Here is a 12,870-nt window from a genome sequence, read left to right on the forward strand (position 1 = left end):
TGATGCATTTCTAATATTTGTTTTACTTTTATCAGGAATTATACACTATATTCATTTTTTGCTGTTGATTGTTGATCAAACTTAAGCCAACATTGGTTTTTTGGTGATTCAAGTACATTAAGTTTTATTTATTTGGAATACCCACTTGTGAATACAGATGAATAACAAGTATGAAGCAGACAATGCTTTTAAGTATAATAAATTAACTGGCTTTCTAACTATAGTATCAGTGCCTTAAAATATTATGTTTAGCTGTAAATTCGTTTTTATGATTTTGTATAAGATATTAGCTGTTTTGTATGTGTTATTACCACCATAAGGAAAATTAGTGTGCAGAAAATACAGTAAGTTAGTGTACTCATCACAGTATTAAAAACCAAAACTCAAAAACACTGATTTTGAAGTACCTACGTAAAACTAAAAATGAACAATCTGAAAACATCAGTTTCTAGGTGTTGAAATAAACCTATAAAACACTTTAAAATAAACACCAATATTGAAAAAAAACACAAAAAAACAAGAAACAAATTCTTGTGAATGTATTGCATTTTGGATAATTTTTTAACTTGCATTACTAAGAAAAATTTGAACCAGGAGACTAAAGTTTAAAAAAAAAATTGAGTATATTTTGTTTTTAAAATGAATATTTGAAAGCAACATGCATTATTTTTTGAACAAATAAGAGTTAAAAAAATATAGAACTTACAAAACAGGTTAATAAAAAATCAAAAAGGCCTCAACACCTAAAGTAAGTCCCATGTTTCTTTTAATTTATTGTTCTGTATATTTTGTATCAAAAGTAACTAAAGTGTGTATAATTAAAATCTTGTTAGGGTAGATAAGAAAAATATTGTTTAAAGGGCAATGAACCAATAAATTTAAACTAAAGCATTTGTGAAAAGATTAGGAGGCCTAAAGCTGTTACGATGAATAATTATGATAAGGTGGTAGCTGCAGTGATTTTGAGAGAAAAAGACTTGGACAAGTTGAATATTTCATGCTTTCAAATTATTTTAATTTGGTTAATCTTTTGCTGTTATGTTTCCTGTTTCACTCGAGTAGTCGTTGTCAGGCTACATTTGTAAATTCAGTTTTTTTGTAAATATACTCTGTTAAAAGAATTGAGCTGGTATTAGCTGTTGTTTTGTTTGAGCCGAAGTGTAACAAAATAAGGCATTTGGTGTTTTCAGATTAGAAGTCAAAATGCTGGGTCTGTTCAAAGAAAAACGTGAATGAAAAGAAAAATAGGTTTAATGGATGATTACGAAGGTAGCAAGGTGTATTGAAAAAAAAATCTTTTCAGTAAAGTTGCTCTTTTTGAAGTGAAAGATGTTCTATTTTCAAACAGGCTGGAGAAATAATGATGCTAAGTTGTATTATGTTTCTCCAGAAATAAAGTTTCCTTTTGCTGTTTAACTCTTCATTGTACTAAGTTTAGTATGAAAACAAAATAGCGAGAACTAGCTGTTATTTGTAAATGAGCCATGTCAAAAGTTTGTAAGAAACGGGTACAATGAGTAACACGTATATTGAAAGAACACTTGTTTCAAACAGGTTCAGTTTTATCTTTCATCTCATTACTCTGTTTCCTCTATAACTGAAGGTTATGTTACCTAAGTATGTTATGAGGAAAAAAATTATATAAATCATGATTACCGTTTTTCTTTTTTAGGATTTTTTTCTTCGAATAGTGAAGATTTGGATTATCTTGCGTAAGTACAGAGATGTTAAGGACATATTTTTGGTATCATACAAGTCCACAAGATTAATTTTATCCTTCTTATATGTAATTTGTAAACTATAATTATCAAATGGATATTTTTTAATCTGAATTAGTTAATCCTGAGGCTAGTGGTCAAAGTTTCCTGTTTGATCTTGTTACATATATCTGTAAACTGATACTTGCTATGATTTTAGAAACGTTTTCACCTGATATATTATAAATGTATATTTATCAAACAAGAATAATTGTGAATTTCTGTTCAATATTGTTATGTTTACTGGTACTTTACATTTTATATCCAGTAAAACTTGTGATAGTTAAAAAGCTTCAGATATGTATGTATGTGTTTTAATATTCAAGAATATCTTTTGTGAATCCATCTAAATTAAGATATTCTTCAAACTAAAGTTGATTTAGACTAGTATAAAAATTCCTTTCCAAAACAGAAAGTTTGTGGTGATCTCTAATAATGAGCAACGGGCTAGATATAAAGCAGACTTCAATGCAGAATATGAAGACTATTGCAGGTTACACGGAATATTGGTAGAAGTTTCTAAAAGATTTGCGACTTTAGATTGTACATTACGACAATTTGAGGAAGGGTCTGATGACTGGGAAGTAAGTATTTTGATTAGAATCTTGTTTATGGGTATGCATGAAATATGAAATATTTTTAATGTAATCAAAGGTAGATAATTTATAAAGTAGTTTCCTTCAGCTCAAGTTTACCTCTTATAGTTTTTACTTTGTTTTGTAAATTTCAACCAAACTTAGTTTTATGCTTGTAGTGATAATGTAAGTAAGCATGTGGCAATTATTTAATATATGTATGGGCCTGTAGGCCTGGCATGACAAGGTGGTTGGGGCATTCGATTTACAATTGGGGTGTTGTGGGTTTGAATCCTCATCATATCAAACATGCTTGCCCTTTCAACTGTGTGGGCATTATAATGTAATGGCCAATCACACTATTAGTTGGTAAAAGAGTAGCGAGTGGTGTGGACTAGCTGCCTTCCCTCTGGTCTTACACTGATAAATTAGTGATGGATAGTGCAGATAGCCCTTGTATAGCTTTGCATAATATTAAAAAAAACAAATATTTAATATAGTTGTGAATAATATTTAGATTGTTATTATAATTATTTGAGAGTATTCATTAAACAAGTGAATGTTGTGTGAAGGACAGTGTTAGATAATGTTTCTTTCTTTTATCAAATTCCTAATGACTTCATTAGATGCTAATTGCATTCTCTGCTTTATGAAAGGTAAAACAGATTCAGTGATGATGAGAAAACCTACTTGTAGAGAAAAATATATATGTAAAAATGGCTGGTTTGGGTTGAGAAAATTTTTTTATGCATAAAATTTTCTTAACCTAAACCAGATGTTTTTACATATAGGTAAAACAGATTCATTTAACTAATTAAGTACTTGTATTCTTCCAATTTTGAGCTAAAATTATATTTAGGGTAATATTCTTTATTTTAGTGGCTTTTCTATTTCCATTTATTGGGCAGAAATCATAAAAATGAAGCCTGCATACACAGTTTTCAGTTATTTTACTGATAATTACATTAATTGAGCCAGCCAAATCTGAGAGATCTGAGGCAGAAGTGTGTGTGTGTATATATAGTGGAAATTTGCTATATTTCAGAGGCCTTTTATTCCCTGCATTCTTGTGCAAATGTCAAACAAAATAATTTAACTCAGTTTTCAGTTATTATACCAAAAGTTATGGTAACTGACCCAGTCAGTTCTGTACGATGGATGATAAAACATAGATGCAGAGGATCATCTCTATAGTAAGATCTAATCATGCAGTCACACCATTATCCACATTACTGTGAATGACTATGGGACTTATTCACCTTACTTTCAGTATTCTGTATTGGTCCTTCTGGCTAATATTTTAATTTCAATAACAGTAAGATTATCCAACTGATCATTATATTTACTGCGAGAACAAAACTTGTTCTATCAGAAGTTATTGTTAACCACTGAATAGCTTTGAGCTTTCTAGCCAGATGTTTATTCTTGCAAACTTTCAGTATTCCATATGTTTATAGTCATAAATTAGACTGTTGGTCTTTCTAATTTTTCAGTACTCTTATATTTATAACCAAGAAACTGTCTTTTGGTATTTATGACTAATATTTTAGTAATTCATATGTTTATAACCATAAACAGGTTTTTAGTCTTGCTGAGTAATGTTTTGTTATTCCATATATTTATCACTATAAACAACCAGTGGCATAATCGAACTGTTATAGTTGTCCTTGGCACCACCAGGGCATGCTCACATTGTAAACAGCACTTTGGCCTAATCTGGTCCATTATATATATGTATGTTTTGAAAATCTGCTTGAGTTAGTGGCCAAAGAATTGTATGATAGTCAGAAATTGCTTTGTTTGTAATTAAACCAAAAAATCGTATGTTTTAAACAACTAACTTGTTATTCCATCAACAATGGGATTATTTCTTTGTACTTTTCACACTGCTGCTACAGCAATATACTAGATTTCTGTACTTCAGATCCTTTATAGGCCAAGAATTTATCACTTTGTGCTTAGACTTTGTACCTATCTTTGGCTACTCCACCACTGCTGACTTAATTTTTCAGTATTAATTATGCTTATAAGTAGAAAACAGCATACAAACATAAACTAAATTATCAGTGTCAAGCATACTTAAGCCAATTTATCTACCATGTTAGAAAGTTAAGCCTATTGCTTTTTTATATATATTTTTTTAATATGTAAAGATCTCATTGGTAATAAAAAAATAAGCTCTCTTGAACAAATAAAGATGGTTTACATGAGTGACTAAACACAGTTTTAATTTTTATATTTGAACTTGCTGGAGATTTGTTGAAAAACTCATTGTAATATATGTGATTTATAGAGGTGTTTCTTAATATTTTTCTTTAAAAAAAAATCCAGTGTATAATAATTTGGGCTCGGAATGCCACTAGTAGAAAAATATTTTGTTGATATTCATTGGTCTAAAGATTTGAAATGTGCCTTTGCGTGCGTATGTATGAAGTTTCCTAGACATGTCTAGTCTTAAATGTATATCAAGTTATTAAGATTTGTATTGGCAACTTATTCTTCATTGAAAAAAAATTGCCAGAGAAGAAGTCAAGGAATATCATTAAGTGTAGTTTTTATATATCTTGAGTTATTTATTGTATAAAAATATGACTAGATCATTGTAAGCTGTTATAAAAGTAGTGAGTGTATTTGTGGTTCAGAAGAATATTGACATGTAGATAAAATACTAGTGTGTAATAAAATGATTACAGGTTTGACCAGATGAAATGTTAATATGAGAACCTTGACCAGTCAAGCTGTAAAAAATAACAAGCCAAGCTGAATTAGTACCTTCCTAAATTTAAAACAAAAATTTCAAACATTTTCTAAATTTAAAAAACATTCATACTCTGAGAGATTAAGATGCTAGTATTTGTATATTGTATGTATATATAAATAATACAAAACAATGTGGCTTGACCAATCAACTGTCCCTAATGGCTGATTTACTGTTTTCTTTGTGACTTGAATTTTATTAACTATCTATTGCATCTTTATGTGGGACTTGTGTTGAATTTTTTATTTCTCATGTTATGTTGGGAAGTATTAGAATACCTAATTTGTTAGAGAAAACTATTTAGTTTTAACACTTTTTTTAAAACAAGTTAAATATCATTCAAAAGATAGCAGTGATATGCTCTTTATAGCAAAGTATATTAACCTTAATATGTTACTGTGATGTGTCTGTTGTATATTGAAAATTATTATTGTTCTTTAAAGGGAAAAACTTGCTTTTCAGGCTTATTATCTCTGTATATACTAGAGAAAATTTTAATACTGAAGATTAAATACACTTTAAGAATGATTTTCCCGGTTCTGTGTCATTTTGCAACAATTTCCATTGTTGATCATGCTTAGTTTCACAATGACTATGTATTGTTGCTAAGTAAACTTCTGTAAATGATGGTAAGTTCATCAGACCACTTGTTTTGAGAGACCTCTGAGAGACCTTCCATTTTAAGTGGCTTTTCAGATAACTTCATTATGGTAGCCCAACTTTACAGATAGCAGTATTGCTCTGGATTGGCTTTAAGTGTGATTTTGAAGCTTGTTGCTCTCGAAAATGCTTTGCCCTGTGGTTCTGCTTCCATAGATTTCACTGGAAGCTTCCTTAATTGAAATTTATTTGTCTTTGCTTAAACATCACTAAATAATTCAGTAAGTGAATTTTCTTTTGTGGAAAATACTTTGATTTATGGCACTGTGCATTCAATTTTCAAAACTCCACTGTGAACATATTTGGTGTTGAGCGTCAACTGAAAGGTGTGGTAACATGCCATTAGACTTAGGTGTGCAAATCAATGTTATAAAATGCTATTAACCTTTTATATACATTTGAACCATACGGAAATTTCTAAATTCTCACCTAATTCAAGTTCATTTCTTCTAGCAAATTATGCACCAAATCAAAGAAGAATACAAAGAAAATAGGAGGAAGCAGTACCATCATGTGAAGAAGCGATTTCAGTATTTGCATAACAAATTATCTCATATTAAACGACTCATCATGGACTATGACCAAGCACAGAGATAGAATCTGACGAGGCTCTTTCTGCCCAAATTGTAGGAGTAAAGTATTTGTGTACAAGGCATACACTAGTGACGTACAGAATGATGCATAAGGTTTTTCCTAGTTTTATTGTAAAAAAAAAAAAATCGTAGAGAAGGATTTGAGGGTTCAAATGTGTCTTTTTTCTTTTTTTTTTAAGATAAAAGGTCTTAAAGTGAGTGTTGAAGGATGACAAGTAATTAATTTCCTGTGAAGAAAAAATCATATTGATATAAGATTAAAAAGAAATGTTAATGTTTGGCTTAACAGCAAATAATTTCTGCTGTGAAATCAAAGGCTAACTGGCTAGAAAAGATTGTTTTGCCCACCATATGTGTACGCCCCCTTCCCGCCTCCATTTTCACCCACTACCCACCCATGATCTTTCTGAACCCTAGTATCTGTCAGCTCAATGTTATTCATCTAGTTTTTGCTATTAGTTGCACATTTTACTTCCTTATAGAGATGTTCATTTTGTACATTGAAATTTTCAGCTTATGTAAAAATGTAGAAAATGATTTTGCTGCTGAAAAGAATTCTTAATTTTGAAAAGTTTCCGCAATTAACTTTTTTTTTCAGTAACCCATGAGTACATTGTATTTTTGACTAGTCACATTGTAGTTGTGATGTTCTCATGCAACTGGCAGAGGAAAACATTTAAAGACAAAAATGTTTTACTCATAGAGAAGTATTGGGTAATTATTGTCAACGTATCATTTCACTTTAAAATATGTTCGTAATTTTCGAGTTCATAAAATTAATAGTGCATCTAGAATGTTGAGCAAAATGAGTATGGTGAAGTTTTTACATTATCAAATTTGTGTATCTAAAAGTCCAAGGAAATGTAAGAAATTAAAACACAATTTTAGGGGTTTACAAAATTTCTGTTATTGTTTATTAAAATGTATATTTTTAATACAAAAGCTTGCTGAATCATACAATTAATAATACAGATAGCTCCAAAAACTCTATTCATTGACCATTATTTTTATATAAAACATCTTGTGCACTGTGTGTCAAACTATGCATTTTATGGTCATAGGTGACCATATTTCTATTTAGGGCTCTTAAGTCACAGTGACAAAAGAAAAAAGAGTACATACTACTTTTCTTGTCTCTAAGGCTGTTGACATTTTTATTTTTGAAAAAGATAAGTTAAAAAGTATTCCACTGTTTGATATCAGTTTTGGATATTTAGTATAATTCATACAGAGATTGTATAAGATATAGTGATTCCAAATATCTGTTATTTGGACAGATTTCTTGTTAGGGTTGGAGCGATTAGATCTTAGTAATTCTGACATGACTATTTTGAGGAAAGTGAGTGTGTATCTTGAATATACTATAAACTTTTATCAGAAATCCATTGGCAGTTTAGAAATTATTTCAGTGGTGATATAAGCAGTGTATTAATTCATGATGAAACAAAGGTGAAAATTGCTACCAGCTTCCTTATATAGATAACAGAAATTTGCTTTAAAGGCTTCAATAAAGGTTTCTCGCTACTGAATTAATTTCAGTATAATTCTACTGTGTGGTGTTTGGTGTCCATTTCCACCTTTGTTTTATCATGAATTATTAACCTATTTAGAAATTCAAAATGGAGCTTTAAATTTGAATTTTTTGTTGCAAATATGTGCATTATTTTAATAAAGTATTAACTACAGCAAAATTTTAAAACAAAAAAAAACTTCTGAACTTATCTTCTGTGATGAATATGTGAAACTCTTTTTTAATTTGTTTTTTTAACTTGAAGTAAATTCCACTTTCGTGGTTTTTTTCAGCTATTGATGGTGTGATATTTCAGTATTTTCTCTTGAAAGTTGTGCAACTCAGAACTCTGAAAAGTGTAAGGAAAAAAGAATGGGTATTGCTTAATACTTGTTTATTTTGTGTTGGAAAGACCAATTTTTATAGATGGTCAGCAGTTGGAATATTGCATGACCTGATGCCTACCTCATAAGGTTTGAATAAACTACTAACCTTTGTTGTATTTAATGTTTTTAAAGAATTGAAGTGCTCAGTTTGATTTTGTTTATGTCAATACATGCAACAGGATTTCGGTCAGGATTAACATGATTTACATTTGTTCTTCTTGGTTTTCATCTTTGACTTGGCAGATCTAATGATCATGAAAAACACATTATGCTTATTTATTTTTTAGATTTTTTTTTTAATGGGAGAGTATTTTTCTCTCTCGATTTGTTCAACATTAATAATTTGTTTCTTATGTGGCTCTCATTATGCCTCTACAATCCAAAACTTGCTGGTGCCAGGTCTCTTAGAGTGTATAATTTTGTACCTAACATTAACCACCACATTGGTTATAGTTGTTTCCATAATTTTAGTTAGGTCACTTGAAAGGTTTTAGCTTTATTCACTTCTAATGTAATTAGACAAAAGTTGCACAAAATTTATTAACACTAAAATGTAGGCATGGTACCATTTCAAGAACCTTTGTGCACTTTGTACTACTTATTTGAAACATTAGTTATGAAAATAATGGCAGTATGGTAAACATTCAATTTCTTGTAGGGAATAGGCTAAAGTTTACCAGACTCATGTCATGCAATTTTTTTTTTAAGGTATTACTGTTAATTGTTTTTCCAGAGTTAAGAGAAAGATGTTGCATCTCATAAAATGTCTGAATACTTATTTGTCTCTAATGCTACTTCCAGAATACAAAGCTTGTTTGTTTAGTGTTTGTGGAAATGAACATAATACATGAATAGGTCAGGATTGCTCTGCTTATTATGATGTGATAATAAGTGAAGTTGAATCTGTTTTAAGAGCCAGAAAAAAAATGTCACAATGGGCTGATGTGGCTTTATTTTTGAATATTTTTTCAAAGAATTGAGGAAAGATGTAACTTGTTCTGTTGGATTATTTATTGCCAGGCATATTCTTTGCCCTTAGTTAATATTATTTGCATATTTTTTTATAGGCTTGCATTATATTGTAAAACACTATCATTTAATAATGAATCCATAAAAACTATAGTTTTTGTTGTATGTGTGGGCCTTAGGTAAAAAAAAAAGGAGGCTTAAAAAAGAAACTTATTTTTTTGGGAGGGAAGGTGGGTGATTTGAACAAAAAATAAAATTATTGAGCATTTGATTTAAAGTAACTTAGAAAAGTGGGAACTACTAGTTTTATTAAAGGCACAGTCTAGCCACTTGCTTGGTTGCAGTCAGATGTATTGGTTGTGTTTTGATTGAAAGATTCATCTCTCAAGGATATATATGTTGACGACCGGAACGGCTAAACGACTTCCTTTTTTTTTTCTATGTTTTTGGTATATGTGCCTTAAGTCAGTAATTTGTTGCTTGCTTATTTTCCCCCATTGCTCTCATATATGAGCTATAATTGGGTTGTAACTATTTCTACATTTTTATTTCACACACCGTTGAGGTTATTGGACACTGATATTGTAATAAGCAGTTAAACGTAGACTAAATCTGGGTGTTCAGTTACTTGTAGTCTGAAATGCAGGACTGCTCCCCAGGGACCTATTGCTATGTACTATCAGCTGAAAAATTTACAAATGCATACTAATTTTTGTAACTAGTATAGAAAGTAAAAAACAAAAAAAAATTATAGTAACTTTCAAATAACAATTTAAATATTTTTCAATTAATATAAAGTTCTCATTAAGTATACATTGTACAGAATAGTATATAAAAGGATCTATTTTAATTAAAATAAATGTATTAAGGTGGAGTAATGATAATATTGTAACTAATAAAAAATTATATATAAAAAGATATATGAATATGTAATGATTTAATATATCTGCAAGCATAAAATTATACTTCTCTTGGGTTTAATGTAAAACGGTATAGTTCTATCATAAATTTAAACATGTTTTTCTTACAAGAATTATGCTGTAACATTTATTTTTGGTTGTTAATTTGAATAGAATAATTCGTGCAAAATAATAGGCTAGCTATATTAAAACTAATCTGTTGAATAATAATGAATACACTTTCTTTGAAGTAAGTTGCTGAAGTGCAGCATATACCTAGGTTGTGAATTTGATCTTAACCAACTTGATTGCTGTTAGATACTGTAAAATTTTTTGATTAGAGGTCTCTGGTTATTAGTATAGTTTGTATCAGTAGTGGAGTCTTATGTCACAGTTATCCTGGTCCATTGTAGAAACATTTTTGTATACTAAACTTTATGCCTACCAAGGAAAGAGGGATGTTGTTACTGTATTTTCAAGTGCCATTATTTAATATTGTGAATGGTGAACTCCTAGCAAATAAATTTGAAAAAAAAAAAAAAAAAAGTGGTTATATTTACTCATTCCAAGTATTTAGTCTGAACTAAATTGAAAATCCAGACATTTTGGATTGCTGTGCAAAAAGGTTGATGGGTTTTTAGTTTGATGCCACATTTGATCTGTCATTTAACAATATTTGCAGGAATTTTTAATGATTCTCAAACTTGTATTGTCTGCTATTTAGGAAATATTGGCATAGTTTGCATATCTATTAATTTCAAGATGAAAAAATATTTGAATCTTGGTAACTGAAAACCAGGTGTTAGAACAGTAAAATAACTACATCAGACAAATTATGTTGAAAACTAGTTATTACATTGTTGAGAAAACAACTCTTAATCAATTTGTATGGAAAAGTAAATTTAAAAATTAATCAAGTTAGTTCTCAGGACTGATTTTTTGAGCAGTTTTAATATTTAGTTATTTCAGTAAAAATGATGAAAAGGAAATAGGCAAACTTAAATTTTATAACAAAGAATAATTTGATTTTTAATGTTTACTGTTTTGTTTTATTTCGGCTCTAGTTTAATTGAAAGTTATGGTCAGGTGTGACATCAAACGCTTCTACGAGGCTTGTCAGTTGTTTCACTAAATGTGTTGGAGCCTAAGTGGGCAGCAGTAGTGGTGTCAGTGTTGTACAACATGGATGTATACATTCATAAAATAAACTGACTTGTTGCATTCATCAGGAGTTTGTGAATTTTATTGTACCACACACTTTACAGCTCCAATGTTATGACTGCTTTTAACAGAAACCTAGAATATTATTACTGATAAAATTACACTTGATTGTTTTTGGTTACTAATTACACAATTCTTGTTTCTGAGATTCTTTCAGTAAACACATTTCTTACAACAGCTAGCAAGAAGATATGAATTAAACCTTACAGGGTGAACTAGCAGTAATGCTATTTCTGTGTACCTTGTGCTTGGGAAAAAAAAAAAAAAAAGCAAATAGTATACAACACAACCATATACAAATTTTTTTTTGTAGTTTATACACAGGGATATGTATATTTTTACTCCAGTCTCAATGCAAATGATGAGTTTGGAGTTTAGGATTCTGTTTCAATACTGTGTTTGGAGATCTGGTTTTAAGGTAATTTGCAATTAATACAGAAATTGTCTACTAATGAATGTTTAGTATTACATAAAATTAGAGTATTAGTTTTTTTTGTACCAGATTGTTTTACACCCTAAAAATGGGAGGCTACACACCCTATTGTGTAACTTAACATTTTAAACAACATATCCTTGATTTCACAACAAAAATGACTAGTAATCAATGAATAAGTAGTTATATTGATGGATAGAATTAAGCAGTCTTATTTCTGACAACTTAATGTGATAAGAAAATTTTGTATACTTGTGTACATAGCTGTGGAGTTAATGGTATTTGATTAAATGATGAACTGAATGAATTTTTCAAATATTATAAAGAAAAAAAAACCACAAAACCCTGAACCCAGCATCCATTTCTGTAGATCTACATGATACAGATGTTATAGATAACATCTGAGAACCTGGACTGAATTAAATAAGAAATATTATTTCTGGAATGATAAATACTGTATTATTACAGTGTCTATTGTATATATGTTGGTTAAATGCATTGAACAGATTCAGTTAAAATTATAGAAATCCAGTTGTAGGCACTTCTCTCTTTGGAGTGGTTAAATAAAATGTAAAAAGTTGAGTTTTGATAGCTATTAACTTCACAATTAAAGAAGTGTTACTAATATTATTTTAACCTATAGCTGTACCATAGGGATGGTAAGACTTTTTGGGGGATGTGGCCTTATGGAATCTAAGTGATTAAAGCAAATGTATACCAGTACTATGCATTAATTATTACAGTTTGGCATTGGCTTTACTTAATGCAAATTTACGTAGCTCACAACCTTAAATTGTTCATCTGATTACTTATTCATTGAAACTTCATTTCTTGGGGTTGACTTCCACTTTGTCCTCTGCTCAAGATTACTGGAAAGAGTTCAGTCAGTTCTCACAATGTCTAATGTCAAGATACCAGACACTGATTACTGTTATATAGACACAGGGTTTTCCAGATTTGATTTATTTTTCCCTATTTTAAAGTTTAATAATTAAACAACTATGGACATACAACTGTCAAGTTTTCAACATCTTGTACCTCAACTCAATTTTTGTATTTTTTGTTCACTCCAGTGAATTTTCTTGTAAAATGGCAACTGCATAAGCAAA

The 12,870-nt window shown here is 29.8% G+C and overlaps 1 protein-coding gene across 1 annotated transcript in view; it reads left to right on the forward strand.

Annotated features, from left to right (window-relative positions):
- The window catches only part of LOC143239528 (RNA polymerase II elongation factor ELL2-like), a 70,435-nt gene extending 59,782 nt beyond the window's left edge, over window positions 1-10,653 (forward strand). Inside the window, exons 11-13 of the mRNA XM_076480684.1 lie at window positions 1,673-1,712; window positions 2,170-2,341; window positions 6,204-10,653. Coding sequence (XP_076336799.1) covers window positions 1,673-1,712; window positions 2,170-2,341; window positions 6,204-6,347 — 356 coding nt within the window. The 3' untranslated portion in view covers window positions 6,348-10,653. The remainder of the gene's footprint in view (window positions 1-1,672; window positions 1,713-2,169; window positions 2,342-6,203) is intronic.
- The last annotated feature ends 2,217 nt before the right edge of the window (window positions 10,654-12,870 follow it).

Source organism: Tachypleus tridentatus, chromosome 13, assembly GCF_004210375.1.
Source record: "Tachypleus tridentatus isolate NWPU-2018 chromosome 13, ASM421037v1, whole genome shotgun sequence".
Lineage (NCBI taxonomy): Eukaryota > Metazoa > Arthropoda > Merostomata > Xiphosura > Limulidae > Tachypleus > Tachypleus tridentatus.